The sequence below is a fragment of the Solanum stenotomum genome, chromosome 3, assembly GCF_019186545.1.
Source record: "Solanum stenotomum isolate F172 chromosome 3, ASM1918654v1, whole genome shotgun sequence".
Classification (NCBI taxonomy): domain Eukaryota; kingdom Viridiplantae; phylum Streptophyta; class Magnoliopsida; order Solanales; family Solanaceae; genus Solanum; species Solanum stenotomum.
Window position 1 is genome coordinate 23,593,088 of NC_064284.1, and position 23,577 is coordinate 23,616,664.

The following is a 23,577-nucleotide window of genomic DNA, read 5'->3' on the forward strand; positions in this document are numbered from 1 at the left end:
TTGAAATAGGTTAAGAAGTGTTTGGTAAGGTAAAAAATGACTTAAAATAATTAAAAATAAAAAAGTAGGTTTCCCCATACTTTTTATTTTTTTACTTAAAAGTTATATAGTCATTTCAGTTTAACTTTTTATTTTTGAGTTAAAAGCTACTTTTTTAAGCCAGTCTAAACAGACTCTTAGTCGGCGTTTGGTCATGAGATACCATATCATGATATGGAATCGTGAGATGAAATCAGCGTTTGGACATGCAATTTCACGTTGATTCCATTTCATGATTTCATATCATGAGATGAAATTCCATATTCTCCAGAAACCATGATATGGGAATTCCATATCATGATTTGAGATTTTTAAATACAAAAATTGACCCACAAGTTTATATTTTGTTAAAACAACCCCACATTTATATTTACTAACTATTTATTTCATTTGTAAATAAAATTTATAATCACATCATTACTTTTTTAAATTTATTATTCTCACCAACAAAAAATTTATTATTACTTTAAATTTGGTGAATATAAATGATAAAGTAGAAATTGATTTAGTGAATATAAATAAGAAAAGAGGGAGTAATACTTTTTTGATTTTTCATAATAAAAAAAAACGTCTTTTTCGGCTACCTATGAAAATGTTTAAAGCAATTTAATATGAAAAAAATAAAATTGGTGATGTATGTTTGATAATCACTAATTCCAATATGTTTGATTTTAGCACGAAATTAATGCACTCAAAATGTGTAATTGCACACAAGTGAAACAAGGCATGAACCATTATGATATTGACATACAAGTGAAAATTGTCATAGCTTGTACATTATTATATAATTATTTGCGAGAATACCAAAGGAGTGATGGAATATTTATGGCCTATGAGCATGAAATATAGTTGCGAATGATATTGACCAACAAATGACTCAAAGTAACAATGTTGGTTCATCTTCTCGGTCATATGATCGAGAAATACAAGTTCAACGTGAGGAGATAGTTTGTACTACGTGGAAAATTATATTAAAGACTCGTACACTTCAATTTATGTTCAATTTTTTTTTTATTGAATTAAAGTTCGATCAATTAAAGTTTGATGGAACCGTTACTTAAGTGGAAAACAAATAACTTTATAATAATTTATTATGCTATTTTATAAAAAAACAACTTTCACATATAGTAAACATAAAGATCATATTAGTATGTTATAACTATTGTTTGCATAATTGTGCTCTATATCAAATTTTATGTTTGCTATGAAACATTTGATTTGTATAATTCGCTAGATACATCCAATTTTATACAATTGTTTAGTTTTGTATAAATTCATTTATACATTGTAATTTGTATAATAAGATCTGTATTTATATAATTATAAGTGTATATGACGAATATATATATATATATATATATATATATATATATATATATATAGTTGTATATACACTTTTCTCTCGTTTTATACAAATACAAACGCATTTTATACAGAAATATATAAAATGACTAATTGTATATCGAATTAGATGGTAAAAAAAATGGGATGTTTGCTGCAAATTACAAATAAAATAAACTATGACTATATAATTTTATTTGAATTAATAGTTTGTTATTTCATATATTTCATACAATTTTCCTTTTTATAAATTTTTGTTTATTTGGTAAAATTGAATAAACAATTGAAGCTATTTTAATAATTTTACAACTTATGAGATTTTTATGTTTACAAGAAATATACTGAACATAAAAAAATCATATTGCATATCCAAACAGAATTTCAATTTCATTTCATGATATCATATCATGATTGTATATCACGATTCCATATGGCACGACCAAATGGACCCTTATTATTGTTTTTGAATGGGAATAGACAAATAGTGGCTTAAGTGTTGTTGCTCCTCACCTCATAGCTGCAGCAAGGGTTGAACCTACTCTCCCATGGAGACTCTGAAATCAGCAGTTCCCGACGCCCTTAAGCAAGAAATATCCAACAGCACACCCTCTCAACTTCCATCAACATGCTCTTCTCTCCTCGATTTCTTCCACAATTTGCCTCAATTTCATCAAGTTCTCTCTCTCCTCTTTTCTCTAGTACTTTTTTTTCGCTACGTGTTTCCTTGTATTGTATTTTGATAATACTTGTTTCCATCTGTCTATTTTTTTTCTTCTTCTGGTGCTCCTGTATACACGATTTGGGCAAAACAGTGCAATTTGTTTACATTGTGCTTTTTTGCTATTCCACAGATGATTAAGGACTTGACGGACCCTTCTGTGGCTCTATGTTGCAAGGACCGGAATGCTGCTTTAGAAACCAAGCTAAAGGGCAATGAATGCTTCTCCAAAGGAGAGTATTCTAACGCATTGCTTTTCTATTCCAAGGTCAGTTAATTTTGTTTTTTTCTAAATTATGTAATTGATATAGATAGGACAACTGGACAAGCTTTTCCCAAAATTGGTATCTTGATTCTATGATTTCATAATCAGACTGATCTTATAACATTATTTCTATCCTCTAGGAGTTGGGGTATTGGACAAATTTACAGTAAAAAATGTGAAAAAAAGTGGAAAGAAAAGAAGAACGAAGGTTTATATTGGTCTGGAACAACTAACTAGAAGTATGGTAAGCCAATAAACGTACAACTAATAGAATAAAGTCAGTACACTACTGAGACAACTCATCAAAGTTGTTTCAGATTCAGTGGCTAAAGCTTCTCTTTGGACCTTTTCTATACTCGAGTTAAAGGCACCTGTATACTCATTCATAAAGGTACTCATCAAATATGTATTTCTAGTCTAAGCATGTAGGACTAGCTAATTTACTGCCAAGAAAAAAAGGAATTACAAAACTGGGATCTTTCATCTCACCAGGTAGGATTGATAAAACATTATTGACATTCTATTCAAACCGTAACTACACCTCAGATTAACTTTTAGCTGTTTCAGAATTCTTAGAGATTAGGATATGTTTTATGTGTGAAATATTAGATGCATCATGTCGTTATTGAAAAGGGAGATTAAGAGAAGCCTTAAATTCATCTAATCTTCCCTCCAATGCCTTGTTCATGTGAACTCTGGCAAGTGAAAGAAGCAGCATTGAAGCAAGACTATGAAGAGGTGGAGAAAAATGTTGTTACCCTTATGAAATTTCTGGTGATGGACTATCACTCTTTTAATTTGGAGTATTTAGCTGCGGGGTAATGAACATGCACACTTAATGTCAGTTGACCTTCATCCACAACACATTTTAAGAACTGCATTCCTTATACACTGTCTTTCCTGCTTTCCTTTTCTTATTTCTTTTGCATTTTAATTTTCACTCTTCTTCTGATAAGTATTTGACAATTCCTAATAGAAGATTGTTGTTGCCACTTCTGTGGATGGGATAGGCACTGCGTCTTGCTCCTGTAGATATGGATGATATGGAGATAAATCTGGTAGCATTGCTTTATGTGAACCGTGCTTCTACTTTGCAGGTGAATATTAAATGTTATCTATTTGCAAGCTGTTTCATGCTATTATTTTTAAAAATTGGTTCAATGGTAAGGATGCAACAGGTAATATGTGGTATGGACGCTTGTCAAAAGTTCGAACTTTGTAATTGACTCGAAAATGATAGGAAATCTGGTATTTAAGTGGCACTAGGGTAGAAGCATGGGCCCATACTCCTCCAAATTTTGAACCCATGGGCCAACTGGGGTTGGCAAACTAACTGACATGGGATTTCTCAGTTATTAATTCTTTTTTTCAGATTGCTTTTTGTTATTTTCTTTTTTCATTTAGCAAACTATCCTATTCTGAGTTCATTGGCACAATATAGTAATCATTAAGGAGAAAATAAAAAAGTTGGAATTGTTGATGGTAGTTTGATGAATTCTGGTGGGCTTCAAGTAAAAGACAGTCCAGACTACATTTTCGCTGAGAAGCTATTTTTTTGTTTGAAAAGTTAATATATCTATTATCAACAAAGAAAGCTACACCAATGATGTACTTTCAGTAATAATTACAAGTACTAGTTAGAGAAAGCAAAACCTATCACCTAGTCCCCCATAAACATTCTAAAACACTAGTAATGTCCTTTGCCTCTTGAGGGAATTCATGAATACACCAAAAATAGAAAAACACTAGACAGCTCATTTTCAATTTCTGGAAAGTGATACTCTTATCTTCAAAACATCTCTGGTTTCTCTCCTTCCATATTGTCAACCAGATGCAAGCTGGGACAGTCTTCCATTTCTCCCTGTGTCCTGGCAACTACCATCTCTGTTCCAGCAAGCCATAACTTCTAATGTATTCCTTGGCATAGTCCATCCGAGCCCTCTCAAATTGATGAAAAACTGCCAAAGTTGTTCTGTCACTTTACAGTGTAAGAAAGATGATTTATTGTCTCAGCTTCAGATTCACAATAAGGCATCTGAAGCATGGATGAAGACCCCTTTTCATAAGTTTGTCTTGTGTTAAAACAGCTTGTCTGGCCACCAACCAAGTAAAACATGCCACCTTGTAAGAGATCTTAACTTTTCAAATCATCTTCCAAGGCCAGGAACCAAATTGATGACTTGCATTGCTGTTGCATACTTGCATTTATAGGCAGATTTGACAAAGAATCTTCCCTGCTTGTCCTTCAACCAAACTAAACTGTCCACCCTGGTAGAATAATCCTTGAACTGTTCAAGGGTGTTGTAAAAGTCTGTCAACCTTTCCACTTCCCAATCATTGAGCATTCTTCTAAAGCTGAGATTCCATCCTTGATTATCCCTGACTTCCAAGATTGTTGCTCTCTGCTGTTGGTTCAAAAGTTATATATCAGGAAACAAAATCTTCAAAGGTTGTTGACCAATCCAAACATCACTCCAAAAAGAAAATAGTTCTGTTGGAGTTTGATAAACTTGGACAGATATTTCACTGATTAAGAAATGTCAAAGGAGGTAGAGGCATTAATGGAGATATAGGAAGAAGCAGAAAAAGAGGAACTTGTTTAGCTAGAGAAGTTCAGGTGCTAGTGCTGAAAATACATGGTAGGAACTTTTAAAAATGATAGTTCCAAACAATCAATTTCCCAACCTGTTTTTCAGGAACAATTATGAGGTCACCTTGTATTCTGAAATCTGAATCATTTTGTTTCTTTCTTCATTAGCAATCAATACTTTGCATTCTGTTATTTACCAAACCGAATGTTTTTTGTCTTCAGAAAATGGGCTTGCTTTTGGAGTGTTTACGAGATTGCAGCAGGGCCCTTAGAGTATTTCCACGCTATGCCAAGGTGAATGCGGCTGTACTCACTTTGCTCCTTTTTTCTTTGATAAAATGCTTAAAGTTTTCCATTTCGTTTACTGTATATTGTTTTATCTTTTATTTCTTATTTGAATGAAGAAAGATACAACCTCTCTTTTGGGTCACAACGAGCAGTTGATCTTTTATAGTAGGAAGAGTTTGGAATGTCAGTGCTATTTATTCAAAAGGAAAACTGATCTAGTTTTGGTCCTTCTTGTGCTGTTTCTTTTTGACCAATAATTAATTGACTTCTTAAAGCTGATCTCAGATTAACTCCAATGAGTGGCTGAGTGCTCGATATTACATTTGGCAGAACATTCAGTTTTCCTCTGTCAAGCATCATACTCCATTCTATTCCATATAATCTTCACGTTATTTATAGTATATACTGTTGACAGAAAATCAATTGATACAACAGTTAAATACTACTTTTTTGGGGGGATTTAAAGCTAATTTCAGATTAATTTCTTCAGTTTCTTGATTACTCTCTCTTTCACATCTCAACCAAGCGAAACTGTTGTCTTTCAATTATACTTTATTTTAGGCATGGTTCCGGAGAGGTAAAGCAAACATTTCTTTGGGTAAATTTGAGGATGCAATTCGAGATCTGAATATCTCATTAATGTTAGAGATATCTTCAAGTGGAAAAAGACAGATTGAAGCAGAACTAAAGATTGCACTAGATAAATTCAAGAGAATAGGGATCCCAAGGAAGAAAACCAACCAGAATCAGTCAGAAGTTCCTGGTAAGACTCTATTGGTGACAAATTAATGTTTCTCTCTTCTTAGAAGACCAGCTGTTAATCCTATGACGCCTAATTATGTTTTTATTCCCAAAAATAGAAAAAGACCAGCTGTTTATCCCAAATCCTTCCTAAAAAGTACCCAGTGACAATTTCATTGTCTGTTATATTATATGTTTCTTTTGAATGTGAAAAGCTATGCTTGAACCTTCATCATACTTAACTCCTCCACATTCAAGGGTACATGTATTAAGCTGATCTCATATTCTCATTAATATAATTATTTGATGTGCTTGAAAGATTGACTCTGATGCTGAACAGCCGATATCTATTCTTATAGAAGTGTTACTGTTGAGGACAGCAATGTTCATCCTGTTTCCTTCGTTCTACTCCAGCATTAGATGCTACATTTTTTTTTCTGTCATTTGATGTTTAGGTCAGCAAGCTATGCTTTTCTGCAGTGACTCAATTATCAAACTTTTTTATCAGTTAGCATTCCAACTTGTTACATGACACTATTTCCCATACCTATCAAAGTACTGAAGCAGCTTGATAGGATCAGGAGGAATTTCCTCTGGGAGGGTAACAACAAGGATCACAAGTTTCACCTGGTAAAGTGAACTAAAGTGGTGCTTCCTTATGGAGTATGTTTTTGTCTATATTTGGTATTAATTGGGTAATGCGACATAGCACCAAAGAGGTCTTTGAATGCTGGTGCAATTGGAGAGTTGGTAAGGCCATCAAGCCAATCTGGAAGATGATACCTGCTAGTATCTTTTGTGTATATGGTCAGAAAGAAACAACCATATCACTCCGTTAAGGCTAGGTGTCTTTTGTATTTATACAGTTGGCATAGTCTTTCACCCATAGATTCACCTGAGAACTTTTTGAACTTTGTTAGCTCCCTGGTACTGGTTTAGTCTTTTTTTGTAATTGAGCTAACGAAGTTTTGTCATCTTCCTAACTTTTGTACTATTCTGCATCTTCTTGATGCCAGCAATGAAATTTCTTATTTCTTTGTTAAAAAAAACACAATTTTTTTTTTGTTTTATCAGTAAGCATTCAAACAACAGTGCACCCCAAAGTGCATGAATATGTATAAGAAAAAATCAGTAGTCCTTTATAAATGCAGGGAACTAGAAATACACGGTGTTAGTATCATGAACATATAGCATCTTAACCAAAATTTACTTTATCAAACTTAAGGTGGATTTGATCTTTAGTTACTTGCCAGTATTCAACTTATAGATTATGGTGACTCCATTTCCACCAGTTTTGCGCCTATTATCTGCTATCTTATCTTTGAACAATGAAGCAAGTATATAAATCTTGCCTTACCAAAATAAAAAATACAATAAACAAAGTATACTGTTGCACACTTTTTTTTTGGATAACCGTGGTGTCCCAGCCAGCTTGTGCGCTTCTCGACTAATTCCATGGGATACTTGCCACTTTTGTACTCATTTCTTGGCATCTTAAAGGATTGCCTTTATTTATTGGTAAAGTTTGTGCACATTCTACAATGAAAAGTATTCTAATTCTAATACTGATTAGGCACCATAGAACTGTTCATCATTCTCTTCATCGTGTATTGTTTGTGCATGGAGTTATATTTATCAAAATCAGGTAGCTCTTGATTTGCTTTGCTATATGGTGACATGCTTCTCTTCTCCTTTGATTTCTTATAATGTAGGTCTTATGTGACAGATGAGCCAGACCAAGTAAAACTTCAGTGTTTGCTTACTACAACCAAGGGGAGAGGAATGTTTTGTGTGGATGATGTTTCTGAAGCGTCCTTAGTTCATAAAGAAGATCCTTATGCTGCGGTATGAGCCAAACCTTCCGCCTTTCACAATGTCAACTACTTTTTCTTTTTATAACGGCAGTAATTGGGCTAGCTTGCACACACCTCAACTAATTCCATGGTGTACCTGCTACCTACCGTCATCACCAAGTACTGGGTAACTCTATCCAACAAGGCTTGGATATATGGAAAGAAATCACCTAGTGTTATTTGCCTCTACTGGGATTTGAACTTGAGACTTCATGGTTCTTAACCTACTTCATTGACCACCCTTGGGTGCAGTGTCAACTACTCTTCTTATTTTCTGGATGAGTCTAATTTTTTCCAAGGGGTGCATTTTCTTTTATAATATTCGTGGCATCCAAATAATCATTTTCTCCTTCTGCTCCCCCTTCATCTTTCTTGGGACTCTGATACAGCTCACTCTGAGGATCTTTAGTTTTTCACAGACCAGTAATAAACATTAAAATTATGAAGCACTAACCATTTGCTTCAAGGCTATTTGGTTCTTACCATGCTGAGTTCAATTCAGGTTATCTTGAAGAAATGTCGGGAGACTCACTGCCATTTTTGCTTCAATGAACTGCCAGCAGATGCCATTTCTTGTGCGTCATGTTCAATTCCATTATACTGCAGTGACTGGTGTCAAATACAAGCCGGCGCGCCAAAGTTTGATAAGAGCTCTAATAGTTTTAGTGGTCTTGAGGGCTTAGCAGATGATCTGAAGAACTATATGTCAGATGTTGTTCTGGCAGGCGCTTCTACTTTAGATACTGGGCATATTGCTGAGCACAGGCATGAATGTCATGGTTTTCATTGGCCTCTGATATTACCGTCAGAAGTAGTTTTGGCTGGTAGAATCCTTGTGAAAGTCATCGAGCAAAACAGACGCGCAAGTGCTGATTCTAACCTTGTTGGGTTCCTGGTAAATGCTCAAATGTTTGGGTTTTGTTTTGCTTGTCTGTGTTTCCAAGAAGCATTTAATTGGATAGCTGATGACTGGATTTTGTAGGATCTTTCTCACAATTATCTACAGCTCCCTCCTGAAAGCAAATTGGAGATGCATATCTACTCTATCATTCTACTGCACTGTCTTCAGCATTTTTACAGAACTGAACTGCCCATTAGTGGGATAATGGTTTCAAAGGCAAGATCCTTTCTCCAGAAATTCTTTGCATTTAAAATGAAGAAGTTGCATGCAGGTTTCATGCTGATTGTATAATGATATTATTCTTTGCATCTCTGTAAACTAGCAAATATTCAGATTCCAGAGAGGAAAAAGAAAAAGAAGAAGAAGAAAAGAAAAACATAAGCCCATGAAGATGAACTGACTGTGTCCAAATATGCAGCTATACCCAAAATTTTGTTAGATTCAGTCTGGACAAGCTGGCTTTGTTATTAAGCTTGCTTTGTGGATTTGTAAACCTATGTCTCCATATACATTGCTTTTGACTGCTAATCTTTCTGTTTAACACTGTAAAGAGCTCAATGTTTTGGGACGGATTGATAAAGAGAATATATGTCTTATTTCTGTTTGGGGCTCTTTTTTATTTTGACTCAGCATGATCCTCATACTTTTGCTTTGTTGGTTTGGTGGTACTGTGAATCTCTTTCATTTAAACAAACATTTTTCGCTTAGAAAGGAGAGATGCAGTAATATCTTTTTTTGAGAACCCTAATATGCTTTAGTACTAGGTCATTACCATATGTCTCTGTGGCTTCCTACATCTTTACTGTTTGAACTTTGGATACAGAAGTATAACTCTACTGAATGCCCTCCTTTGAATCCATGAATTATATGGAAAAATCACTCTAGCATTAGATTTTGGGTGATCCTCAGAGCCATTGTTTTCCTTGCAGCCAGTTATCCTTCTTTCTCAAATCCAAGTAAATTCCATGGCAGTTGTCCGTATGCAAGCTCCAGAGGTAAAAGGGCCAATATACGAGCCTGGGAATGCTTTAACCAGTAATTTAGAACAAGTATGTACTTCTCTGACACACATTTTCTATGTCTTGTGCATTAGTTTACTGCACATCTTAGCTTAAATTGGCACTCACAGGTCATTGCAGAGAGCATAGAATATCATTGACTAGTACACTCTTATTTTTCAGAAATTTGAGTTTGGTAAAGCTTCAAGCTGTGGTTTTAATGTTTCCTTCTACAGGTTAAAGTGGGTCAAGCTGTTTATGTAGCTGGTAGTTTTTTCAACCACTCTTGCCAGCCAAACATCCACACATATTTTCTTTCACGCACCCTCCATGTACAAGCCACAGAATACGTTTTAGCTGGTTCTGAACTAGAGCTATCTTATGGCCCCCAGGTAACCATGTTTAGTTATAGCCTTTCTGTCTTTATTTTTTCAGATTTTGGATTTTGGAGTCTAACATTAGCACCTTTATCTTGCTTTCTGAGGTTTTAATATCACATCCTTAGATTTTCCTGTGAATGCTAAATAGAAGTAACCAGCAGCAGTCCACACAAATTCCTAGGTCATTGCTCTCCTTATGATTTGGTAACTGAAGAAAGAAATTCTGAGCATTAGATTATTTCAAGAATGATCAAGAGTAAAAAGTATCATAGATTTCAATATCTTCCTGTAACCTTTTAAGGAAACCAAAATAAAAGGGGAAGGGAGGGGGAGGGGTAGAGGGATGGAGAGGGAGACGGAAAGGCAAGTTCATGCAACTGCAGCTTCTGGCCCTTTGATTTGTTTATTATCTTTCAACTGTGTAATGTTTTGTCAATTTGGGATGTGGTTGTTTGGCGAGCTCATGCAACTGCAGCTTCTGACCCTTTGATTTGTTTATGATCTTTCACCTGTGTAATGTTTTGTCAATTTGGGATGTGGTTGATTTGCAGGTAGGGCAGTGGGACTGCAAAGACCGTCAACGACTCTTAGAAGACCGCTACTCATTTACATGTCAATGTACTGGCTGCTCAGAGTTGAATGTTTCTGACCTTGTCATCAATGCTTATAGGTGCACTAAACTAAATTGTTTAGGAGTGATCCTTGATCGTACTGTCACTACATGTGAGAAGCAAAAACTGAAGCTCCTCATTGATGCCCCTACAGTTTACAGTAAGCAGGTATTTTAATGATGCAATTGTTTCTAGGACAAATTATTTCTGTGAAAAATGACGACTCAGAAAATATTATTTAGAAGGGTTGACTGCATTATTACGCTGAAGCCTATTTATAGACACTACATTACAATCATTTTAGATGTAGGGGCGAATTTATGTGTAAAAACTGGGTCACGGGAACCCGTGGTCATCCGACTAAACTCGGATTTCTTGTATATTTCTTAAAGAATATATTAAATATTAGCTAAAGGAACCCATGCTCAAAATGACCAGATGGTTCACTGGTTTGAGGGCCCATTTTCAACATTGCGGTCTCTGGTTCGATCCTAGCCAGCAACTCAATTTGCCCCTTTATTTTTTAGATTAAAAACATGTTTTATTTTATAAAAGTAATCTAAACTCTAAGCCCTAATGTCAAAATGTTTTCTTTTAGTAATAATTGGAATATAGTAGGTTTCCTTCCACTTCTTAGCAACAATTTTTTCAGTCTTTTCATATTTTACTTTTATTTTTCACACAAAGAAGCTCCAACTTCAAGCCTTTGAGAATCTAGAGAAATCACCATTGCCAAGGCCCAAGGAAAAATTCTTTTTAGTTCATGATTTCTCTTCTTAGTACAAACTAACAAAATCGAAATTTTCAAAATACATGTCTTTAATTTTAGGGTTTTCATAAAAAAAAAATCTTGTCATTACTTATAATAGGAAATCATCTAGAGCTAATGAATTGGTTATCTCATACTTACATATTTTGTGGATGAATTTGACATTGGTAAGATTTTTTTTTATTCAAATTGAAAGGAATGCGTTCCTTTATTTTATTATTAATTTTTAAAGGGTGTGATTCCCTTATTTTTTTAATGTGAAAGGGGTGTGATTCCTCTTCTTTATTATGAATCTATGGTTCTAGAATGTGAAAGAGGTGTGAGTCCTCTTTTTTTTTTAAATTATGAATTTGTGATTTCTTGTTCTCGAATGTGAAAGAGGTATGATTCCTCTATTTTATTATTAAGTTGCAAGGGTACGATTTCTTATTTTTCAATGTGAAAAGGGTGTGATTCCTTTATTTTATTTAAATATGCAAGGGGTGTGATTCCTCTATTTTCTTTGAATTCGCAAGGGTGTGATTCGCTTTTTTTTAAAAAAAATTGCAAGTTAAATTTGCGACTAAGTTGAATAGTAATTCAAACTTATAGGAACATTTATCCTTGAATATCTAAATGGATAAATTCTTGATTAAGAAACCACGTTCTAGTAGCGATCCTTGAGTAAGTTCACATGTAGCTTCAGAAGTTCAAAGAGACACAATTCCACCTCCTCCTTCAAATGTTGATTGTATTCTTGAGGTTGGATCTCTTAAACGGGATCCCAAAGAAAGAATGCCCATTTTTGGATATGATACTAATATTCGAGATGTTGTGAGGAGACATTATATTTTGATTGGGCCTTATCAACCAAAACTTTGTGTATATCCAAAAACAATGTTTAGGACCAAAGGTCACCAATTTAATCCTCAGTGGTTTAAACCTCCACATTCTGCTTGGTTCGAATATAACATAAAAAATGATGTTGTATTTTGCTTGTGTTGTTTTTTGTTCAAAAATGAATTTGAAAGTCCTGGCAATGCAGGGAAATAATTTATACAAGATGGTTTAGAATGAAACCATGGTCCGGAAAGAATTCGATTGCATGTTGATGAGTTAAATAGCATTCATAACAAATGTTTGATAAGATGTCAGATTTTGCGGATCAACGTCAATGGATTCAATCTTTTCTTCATAAGCAAAGTGAGAAAACAAAAGTGATTATCAAATTCTCTTAAATGCCTCAATTGTTGTGGTAAAGTTTCTCCTTAGAAACGAATTACCATTTTGTGGTCATGATGGGAGTAAAGATTGCGATTACAAAAATCTTTTTCTTGAACTTTTAGAATTTCATGGGGTTAGTGGGAAAGGTAATATTATAACTTGCTCCAAAAAATGATATGATGATTTGTTCGACAATTCAGAAAGAGATTGTGGATGCTTGTGCTAAAGAAACAATTAAAGCTATCATCAAAGACATGGATGATGATTATTTTGGAATACTAGTTGATGAATCGAAGGACATCTCACATAAAGAGCAAATGACACTAGTCTTACGATATGTTAACAAAAATGGAGAGTTGATAGAAAGTTTTTTGGGTATTGTTCATGTGAGTGATACATCCGGTAGATCATTGCAAAAAATAATTTACTCTTTACTTTTGGATCTCTCGCTATGTCTATCGAGACCACGTGGACAAGGTTACGATGGAGCTAGTAATATGCAAGGAGAAAAAATGTCCTAAAATCTTTGATTTTGCAAGATGCTCCGTCTGCATATTATATTCACTGCTTTGCTCATCAATTGCAATTGACACTTGTCTCTTTCTAAAAAGCATTTAGGACCCTTCGGGGTGGCCCAGTGGTTTGTGAGCTATTGCATAAGAGTGGGGTTTTATCTTGTGCACACCCAAAGGGTAGCGCCTTTGAATTTTCCTTGTCATAAATAAAAACATTCAGAGCATCTTGCAAAATCTGAGATTTTAGACCATTTTTTTCTCCTTGCAACTAGCTCCATCTTAACCTTAGTCCACGAAGTCTCAATAGATATAGCGAGAAAAGTAAAGAGTAAATTGCTTTTTGCAATGATCTTGGAGATGTATCACTCACATGAACAATATCCAAAAAAGCTTTCTATGAACTCTCCATTTTTGTTAACAATATTGTAAGACTATTGTCATTTGCTCTTTATGTGAGATGTCAGTATTCTAAGATAATCACCATCCATGTCTTTGATGATAGCCTTAATTGTTTCTTTAGTACAAGCATCCACAATCGCTTTTTGAATTGTCGAACAAATCATCATATCATTGTTTGGAGCATGTTGACATTTAACCCCATGAAATTCTAAAAGTTCAAGAAAAAGACCTTTGTAATCGGAATCTCATTATGATCACGAAATGGTAATCCATTTTTAAGGAGAAACCTTACCACATCAATTGAGGCATTTAAGCGAATTCGATTATCACTTTTTGTTTTTCTCTCTTTGCTTGTGAAGATTGAATCGGTTGACCTGCAAAATTAGGCATCCTATTCAAACATTTGTTATGAATACTATTTACCTCACCAACATGCAACCGATTTCTTTCGGGACCATGGTTCCAAGTTCTAAAACCATTTTGTATAAATGATTTCCCCGCATTGCCACGACTTTCAAATTCATTCTTGAACAAATAACAACACAAACAAAATACAACATCATCTTTTATGTGATATTCCAACCAAGCAAAATATGGAGGTTTAAACCACTAAGGATTAAATTGGCGATCTTTGGTCCCAAACATTGTTTTAGGACATACACAAAGTTCCAATTGATAAGGTCCCATCAAAATATAATGTCTCCTCACAACATCTCGAATATTAGAATCATATTAAAAAAAATGGTGTTTTCTTTCTTTGGGATCCCGTTTTAAAGATCCAACCCCAATAATAATCAACATTTGAAGGAGGAGGTGAAATTGCCTCTCTTTGAACTTCTAGAGTTACATGTGAACTAATAGATAGACCACTACTAGAATGTGGGTGCTTAATCAAGAATTCATCTATTTAGATATTCAAGGATAAATGTTCCTGCAAATTTAAAATAAGAGAATCACACACCTTTCACAATAAAAAACGATGGAATCACACATTTGCAAACTCATATAAAATAGAGGAATCACACCACTTTCACATTAAAGAATTATACCCTTGCAACTTAATAGAGGAATCACACCTCTTTCGCATCCGAGAATAAAAAATCATAAATTCATAATAAAAAAGAGGACTCTCACCTCTTTCTCATTCAAGAATCACAAATTCATAATAAAGAAGAGAAATCACACCCCTTTCACATTAAAAAAAAAAAGAATTACATCCTTCAAAATTAATAATAAAGGAACACATTGCTTTCAACTTGAATTTAAAAAAATGAGTTCTTACCAATGTCAAATTCATCCATAAAGTATGTAAATCTGAGATAACCAATTCATTAGCTCTTAATAATTATAAGTAATGACACAATTTTTTTTATAAAATCCCTAAAATTAAGTCATGTATTTTAAAATTTTCGATTTTGTTAGTTTGTTTACTAAGAAGAGAAATCATGAACTAAAAAGAATTTTACCTTGGGCCTTGGCAATGATGATTGTCAATGGCTTGAAGTTGAAGATTCTTTGTGTGAGAAAATATGAAGAGGGAAGAAAATCCTTGTTGGGAAGTGGAAGGAAGCCTACTGTATTCCTATATATTAAAAGAAAACGTTTTGACTGGCAAATTGAGCTGCTGACTGAGATCGAACCAGAGACCGCGATGTTGAAAACAGGCCCTAAGACCAATGAACCATCTGGTCATTTTGAGTATGGGTTCCTTTAGCTAATATTTAAGAACTATACTAGTCATTATGCGTGAAGTCTAGTATACTTATGAATGCTTGTTATTGTTATTACTAGTTTGTACACTTATAAGAACAACATTGTTTACGTGCCTGACACATTCTTAACATTGAAGGTTGAGAAGCTGAAAGATGCTAATATTGCTGAAGTGGCTTGCCATGTTTTTGAATCTGATTATAAGTTGGAACCTCAACATTGCTTGGTTTGTGATTCATATAGAGATCTGGAAGCTTCATGTGCGGCAATCAATCAAACTGAGAGTTGTTGTAAGAGGTACAATAGACCTTCTCATTTATCATGCTGGACACATTAACTTCAAGGAATATACTTAAAATTGGAAAAAATATGTTCAAGAAATCGTTGGGATAGGGCACAGGTTTATTGTATTTGTTGTCTTTAAAAGTTGTCACAGCACTCTCCAAGTTTGACAAATTAATTGGCATGTTGATGTAGTGCCAACACTAGACTTTAGAACATTGAAAATTGATGTGTCCTTTCATATCACACAACTGCTCTGGTGAAATTTGACCTTCATTTTTATTTCTAAGTAGCTCTGATACTTACTTGCCAAACAGACTACAAGATGCAATAGCATCAAATGAAGTCCCAACCAATATTCTTCTAGATGCTGAGAAGTGTACGGATCTTCTCAGAACAATATTCCATCCTTATAACAAGAGAATTGCAGAGGTAAATACAGGGTCTGCTCTATTCTGTCCTCTGTTTCAGTGAGCAAGAGTAAATTTGCTTGTGGTGTTCATTGAATTGCCTGATGATTACGGAGGAACTAATATTTTTATTCTGTTGATATTTTTCAGGTGGAGGACAATCTTGCTCAGGCATTCTGTTTGGTAGGAGAACTACAAGCTGCAATTGATCACTGTAAAACATCTATACAGGTTAGCTTATTCTGCAGTATGGAGCAAACTTACTCCCTTTTGAGGCTCATCTATGAATTGATCATCAGCACATTTATTAGTTCCTGACGTATAATTATCATCTCATTTATAATTTAGTACTGGAGGAGCATTACTTACTATAAACAACAAATTTTGAGCCGAGAAATATAAATAATCAAGGCAAGAAAATCGGAGTAACAAAGTATAGTATTTGATTTCAAAATGAAGTGTTGTGACAATCTCTATGATAATCCTCTTGAATTTGATTTAGACTCAAGGGCTTGAATAGCTTGATCTTGAATGTTCGTCTTCAAACTTGGATTTGAATTATTTGTCATGAACACTTGTATGGTTATGACGAATAATGAATATGAACAAGTAACTTGATTTTTAACGTCTTGATATTTGCCTCTGTTCTTGAACTTTGAACATGAACTTGCAGCTTGTAGAGACTTTGCAACCTTTGATCCACGAGCTCTCTTCTTGCTTCTTGTTCTTGAAAAACCCCTCCTTCTGAGAATAATGAGGACCCTTATTTATAGTTGTATGGGGTGGTGTGCCTATGGGATTTGATTGGTCGGTTTTAACTGACCAATCACATTCCTCTAATGAAAAGCTTTGATTTGATTGGTCGGAACATGTAACATATACATGTGGCATTATTCTAGTGGCTCATTTAATTTGACTTGGATTGCCACATAACTTTGACACGTGGCATGATTTTAGTGGCTTGTTTAATTTGACTTAGATTTTCACACAACTTTGACACGTGGCATGATTTTACTGGCTCATTTAATTTGACTTGGATTGCCACATAACTTTGACACGTGGCATAGTTCTAGTTGCTTATTTAATTTGACTTAAATTGCCACATAACTCTGACACGTGTCATGATTCTAGTGACTCATTTAACTTGACTTGGATTGCCACATAACCTGAACTGTTTTTTTGAATTTTATATAGTCCAAATTAATTTACGAATTTAAATCCAATAAAATTTTAAGAGTCCAAACCCCCAAGGCCTAGCTCGAGTGGCAAAAGGTGGAGGATTTATGGCTTAGGTCACAGGTTCAAGCCCCATACCACGCAGAGCGAAGCCCATTATTTAAGTGGAGATGGGTAGAGGGGCGGGCCCATTATCCACCGAGTTTACAAGGCTGTGATTGGTCCAAAGGGCGGGTTAGAGACAGATTTCTCAGTAATCAATTTTTTTTTAAGAGTCCAATCATCTAAACCAGGAAGTTCCCCTAGAGATGGCCAGAGATGGCCACAGAGAAGCATACTGACCACCGGTTGGCATACCTATAAGCAATTTGGTCTCCACTTCACTATTCTTTTGATCCGATATTACAAGGTGTCGCAACTTGGAAGAAGAGGACGTCAAATCTTTGAAGTAAACCATGATTCAAACTGCACAAAAAAAGGAGGACAAGTGTTTTATTAGCACTTAAGTTAGTAAATCAATAATCAAGGTTATGAATCTAGATAATAAATAACTATTTCTTTGAGCGCAAATTATGTATAGTCAAGGTGATGTAAAGTCTTTGACTCAAGATGATGTGATGCCTTCAGCTTAAATCATGTAATATTTGCCTTAGACGGTGTAAAGTCTTTGGCTCAGACCATCATCTTAAAACATGTAAAGTCTTGGCCTTAGACGGTGTAAAGTCTTTGGCTCAGACGACATGATGCCTTCAACTTAAATCATATTAAGTTTTTGCCTGCCTTAGACGGTGTAAAGTCTTTAGCTCGGACGACATGATGTCATCATCTTAAAACGTGTAACGTCTTTGCCTTAGATGGTGTAAAGTCTTTGGCTCAGTCGATATGATGCCATCAACTTAAAACATGTGAAGTCTTTGCCGCAGACGGTGCAAAGTCTTTGGCTCGGACAACATGATGCCTTTAGCTCAAACCATGAAAAGCCTTTGTCTTAAGACGGTGTAAAGTCTTCGCCATGAGTAATGTAAAATCATTGGCTCAAAGAATACAACACTTTTGGCTCAAATAATATAAAGTTTCGTCGTACCTAAAGTAATATTTTTCTACTTGTGAAATAAAGGGAAAATGAAATTATAGATTGGATGAATAAAAGAAAATTAACGAAAGCAAGACCAAGAATATAGGTTGACTTCTGTTAATGAGTTACGCGAATTATAGTCACAAATTTAGTGTCTATTAACTCATTAACAAAAGTCAATCTATATTCTTGGCCTTGCTTTCGTCAATTTTCTTTTATTCATCCAATCTATGATTTCATTTTCTCTTTATTTCACAAGTAGAAAAATATTACTTTAGGTATGCCGAAGTTTTATATTATTTGAGCCAAAAGTGTTGCATTGTTTGAGCCAATGATTATACACTGCTCATGGCGAAGACTTTACACCTTCTTAAGACAGACTTTTCATGATTTGAGCTGAAGGCATCATGTTGTCTGAGCCAAAGACTTTGCACCATCTGCGGCAAAGACTTCACATGTTTTAAGCTAATGACATCATATCATCCGAACCAAAGACCTTACACCGTCTAAGGCAAAGACGTTACGTGTTTTAAGATGATGGAATCATGTCATCCAAGCCAAGGACTTTACGTCGTCTAAGGCAAAGACTCTACATGATTTAAGTTGAAGGCATCATGTCGTCTAAGCCAAAGACATTACATTTTTTTAACATCATGTTGTTTGAGCCAAAGATCGTACATTGTCTAAGGCAAAGACTTTACATGATTTAAGTTGAAGGCATCATGTCGTCCGAGCCAAAAACTTTACACTGTCTAAGGCAAAGATTACATGATTTAAGCCGAAAGCATCATATCATCTTGAGCCAAAGACTTTACATCGCTTAGACTATGCATAATTCGCACTCAAAGAAACAATTATTCATTATCTGGATTCATAACCTTGATTATTGAATTACTAACTTAAGTGCTAATAAAACACTTGTCCTCTTTTTTTTGTGTAGTTTGAATCATGGTTTACTTCTCTTCTTCCAAGTCGCGATACCTTGTAATATCGGATCATAAGGATAGTGAAGTAGAGACCAAATTGCTTGTAGGTATGCCATTAGGTGGTCAGTATGCTTCTCTGTGAACTTCCTGATTTAGATGATTGGACTCTTAAGATTTTAATTTAGACTATATTAAATTTAAAGGTTATATGGCAATCCAATTTAAATGAGCCACTTTATGTGGCAATCCAAGTTAAATTAAATAAGCCACTAGAATTATGCCGCATGTCAAAGTTATGTGGCAATCCAAGTCAAATTAAATGAGCCAATTTAGATGATTGGACTCTTAAGATTTTAATTTAGACTATATTAAATTTAAAGGTTATATGGCAATCCAATTTAAATGAGCCACTTTATGTGGCAATCCAAGTTAAATTAAATAAGCCACTAGAATTATGCCGCATGTCAAAGTTATGTGGCAATCCAAGTCAAATTAAATGAGCCAATTTAGATGATTGGACTCTTAAGATTTTAATTTAGACTATATTAAATTTAAAGGTTATATGGCAATCCAATTTAAATGAGCCACTTTATGTGGCAATCCAAGTTAAATTAAATAAGCCACTAGAATTATGCCGCATGTCAAAGTTATGTGGCAATCCAAGTCAAATTAAATGAGCCAATTTAGATGATTGGACTCTTAAGATTTTAATTTAGACTATATTAAATTTAAAGGTTATATGGCAATCCAATTTAAATGAGCCACTTTATGTGGCAATCCAAGTTAAATTAAATAAGCCACTAGAATTATGCCGCATGTCAAAGTTATGTGGCAATCCAAGTCAAATTAAATGAGCCACTAAAATCATGTCACGTGGCAATTCAAGTCAAATTAAATAAGCCACTAGAATCATGTCACATGTCAAAACTATGTGGCAATCCAAGTCAAATTAAATGAGCCACTAGAATAATGCCACATGTATATGTTACATGTTCCGACCAATCAAATCAAAGCTTTTCATTAGAGGAATATGATTGGTCAGTTAAAATCGATCAATCAAATCCCATAGGCACACCACCCCCTACAACTATAAATAGGGATCCTCATTATTCTCAGAAGGAGGGTTTTTTCAAGAAGAGAGCTCATGGATCAAAGGCTGCAAGTTCATGTTCAAAGGCAAATATCAAGTTACTTGTTCATATTCATCATTTGTCATAACCATATGTCACACCCCAAATCCGGATATGATGGCACGTGTCCATTTCCCACCGGACACGTCAGCCTAACCCAACCACAACGATAGAGAAGTAGAAATACGATAATAAAATATAATAAATAAGCGGAAGACTTTAATTAAGACTCAACACTACCCAGAATTTGGTTGTCACATGTACAAACCTCTAAATACAGAATTCGAATAAAAATATACAAGTCTCAAAGTATAGTTCTCGAATAGAACAAAACTGAAAGTAAAGATAACTCAAGGACACGTCTGGAATGAACCGCTACCTCTCGAGTATGTCCCGAAGCTCAATCTGCTAAAGAAAATACTAAGCCGAATTTGAGAGAGAGCTGTCAACTTACACAATTGTGTAGAAGCAAGGGTGAGTACCGAAAACCACAGGTACTCGCAAGTAACTCTAAACTAAGCAAAACTAGCAGCTACAAACAACTCCTTTCAATTCCAACCGAACCACCGAAACTTCAATCTAGCAGCAACCCAACCAACCTATACTAAACAGATCATATTCAACAGCCAGAACCAACAGTATATCCTCATCAACCTCCGATCAACAAATAAGAGCAAGTAGATCAAATTCCACATAAGAAGGGTAAACCGATACAATCCACACATCACAGACAAAGATAAGGCAAATGCGATGCAAAATGCAATAATGATGTCATGTAGTCGTGATGCATGTCTGTCCTACGATACACATCTGTTGACGTAATCAGTCCGCGCTGAATACTCAAATCAGAACCCATGGGGGCCACACATGGACCATGTATCACCGCCGGAACCAGATCCCATCGGCATCCAAATCGCTAGCCGGAGCTAGTCCATCTCATATATCTCTAGCCGGAGCTAGTCTCAACTGTGTCTCATATCCATCCATCCTCATATCAGTGTCTCAGAACTCATGCAACAGATAGTTCACACATGGGATGAATAATGAATATGCACATGTCATCAATCACAATCATATCACGATCACATCATAGTATTACACATCATCTGTCTCAATCACAACCATATCACGACCACATCATAGTATTACACATCACCTGTCTCAATTACAATGATATCACGACCACATCATAGTATTACACATCATCTGTCTCAACATCAATGTCTGTATCAATCATAGCCTACTCATGCTCTTCTATCCCCTCAATATCAGTTATCACATGACTTATTCAACAAATTCAAGTCACATATAACACATTTAGCTCGTTTTATTCCCCATCTTTCATTTACAACAATTTCAATCAACAAATAAAACCCATCCTCAATCCCCATTACTCCCCAACACAATTAGGAAAGTAGTCATGCGTAGTCTAAGAGTTTTACAAAGTTTGGAAGCCACTTGCCTTAAAACGAACTCCTTGACCACTTCCCGAACACAAACCAAATATGCTACTAGCTTGAAAATGACATTTCGGACTCAATGAAATCGTCGAAATTTGAATTCGAGGTCTCCTTGACCCGGTATCCGATGAGGCGTCAAGAAATTAACTTTAGGCTCAAAAACTCGAAACGCATTCGGGGCCTCTAAAAATTCAACCAAGACTCATTCTAGACTTAGAATCATCCCCTGAATCCAACGGTGCCCTCGGAATTCCATTTTGAGCACCGGAACCTCGTTTGTTGACCAAAGTCAACTCTTGATCAAAATTTCACAATTTTAGCAACTTAGGACCTCAAATCTTCGTTTTAACTCCAAATTCAACTCCGTAAATTCTCACAGACCCGTTTCGACATTCTAAAACCGCTGGAATCGACGGAAATCCGATTCGAGTCTCGAAACTCCAAATGACTCGAAATAGCACTTTTAACCAAACTTTAACTCTTAAAAACTCAACTTTCCATCAATTTTCCTCCAAACGAACTTCGAAAATACAACAATTAGGACTTGGGGCAACTATCAGGAGGGGTAAAACGGTCATTTTATGAAAATTTTCAAAAATGACCTTTAGGGTCATTACACCATACAAGTGTTCGTGACGAATAATTCAAATCCAAGTTTGAAGACCATGATTCAAGGTCAAGCTATTCAAGCCCTTGACTCTAATTCAAGTCTAACATATTTTAGAGTGTAACACACACTTCATTTTGAAATTAAATACTACACTTTGTTACTCCAATTTTCTTGTCTTGATTATTTATTTTTCTCGGCTCGAAAATTTGTTGTTTACACTTACATCTGGGGGAAGATACATTATTCACCATCATATCCATTGAAATAGTGCTTTCATAAGCTAGTGTTAATAAGCTGTCAAGCGAATGCTAATTAAGAAACTGGGCTCTTGAATAGATGTTGAGTAGCAATAGCTCTAAGTTACTGCTTAATGGCTTTTTATTTGGATTGTGTGAGCACATTATATTTGTATTTTCTTATTTTTGGAATGAATTAGAGACTTCAGTTATCATCTTATCAGAAAGGGAAAAAAAAAACTTTAGTTTACAGTTAATATCAATATTACCAGAGTTTCATGTAAATAATAACCTGATTGATGTTTTATGAGCTGTAAGCAGATCTTGGAAAAACTCTATGGTGCCAACCACATTGCCATTGGAAACGAATTGATCAAACTTGCCTCCCTTCAGCTACTGGTGGGTGTCTCTGCTGCTTCCGGTAGCATAAGCAGAATCACTGCAATACTTTCGCGATATTATGGATCACATGCAGATGAAATATATCCATATTTGCGACATCTTAAAGGTAGACAAGATGCTGATTAGAGTCACATTTTATCCCGTTGAGTGCTCAAAGAACTAAGCTGTAAAGTAAAAATTTGCTTGTACTTGTATGATCTATCTCCTTCACCAAGTAAAATCCACACTTAAATCAGTTTCATACTTTCATTCTTCGACGGAGTTAAGGGTCACAGGTTATGTAACTGCTGCCTGTTTGTTGATCTTGATGAATGTCTTTCTGAACTGTCCTGAACACGTTTCTTCACCATGAACATGGGAGTGTATATTTGATTGACATATCATCACCATATATGAAAGTGGGAGCACCAAGTGATATTAGCTATCTACGATAACTGTTCACTTTTAGTTGTCCATTACACTAAAACTAATTAAATGTTCAGTTTTACTTTTTACATGTTAAACCTTAGCATAAATTACTTTTCTCTCAAATCATTTCCCAGTTTTAAA

The 23,577-nt window shown here is 35.0% G+C and overlaps 1 protein-coding gene across 2 annotated transcripts; it reads left to right on the forward strand.

Annotated features, from left to right (window-relative positions):
* Positions 1–1,886: 1,886 nt before the first annotated feature.
* On the forward strand, positions 1,887–23,437 carry LOC125859318 (uncharacterized). 2 transcript variants are annotated; one of them, XM_049539039.1, is made up of 15 exons: positions 1,887–2,054; positions 2,232–2,366; positions 3,374–3,460; positions 5,176–5,247; positions 5,803–6,004; positions 7,709–7,827; positions 8,338–8,730; positions 8,818–8,952; positions 9,666–9,785; positions 9,971–10,126; positions 10,666–10,893; positions 15,461–15,618; positions 15,897–16,035; positions 16,164–16,244; positions 22,948–23,437. In XM_049539039.1, exons 1-15 carry the CDS (start codon positions 1,926–1,928, stop codon positions 23,152–23,154), a joined length of 2,361 nt encoding a protein of 786 aa, XP_049394996.1. In that variant the 5' UTR covers positions 1,887–1,925; the 3' UTR covers positions 23,155–23,437. The 2 variants fall into 2 exon arrangements, with proteins under 2 accessions (XP_049394996.1, XP_049394997.1); XM_049539040.1 differs by having other exon boundaries at positions 15,921–16,035.
* The last annotated feature ends 140 nt before the right edge of the window (positions 23,438–23,577 follow it).

Coding starts and splice junctions, on each gene's coding strand:
- LOC125859318 (XM_049539039.1), top strand. CDS start 1,926: ATGGAGACTCTGAAATCAGCAGTTCCCGACGCCCTTAAGCAAGAAATA. Junction 3,461..5,175: donor ACCGTGCTTCTACTTTGCAG/GTGAATATTAAA, acceptor TTTTGTCTTCAG/AAAATGGGCTTGCTTTTGGA. Junction 16,245..22,947: donor ACTGTAAAACATCTATACAG/GTTAGCTTATTC, acceptor AGCTGTAAGCAG/ATCTTGGAAAAACTCTATGG.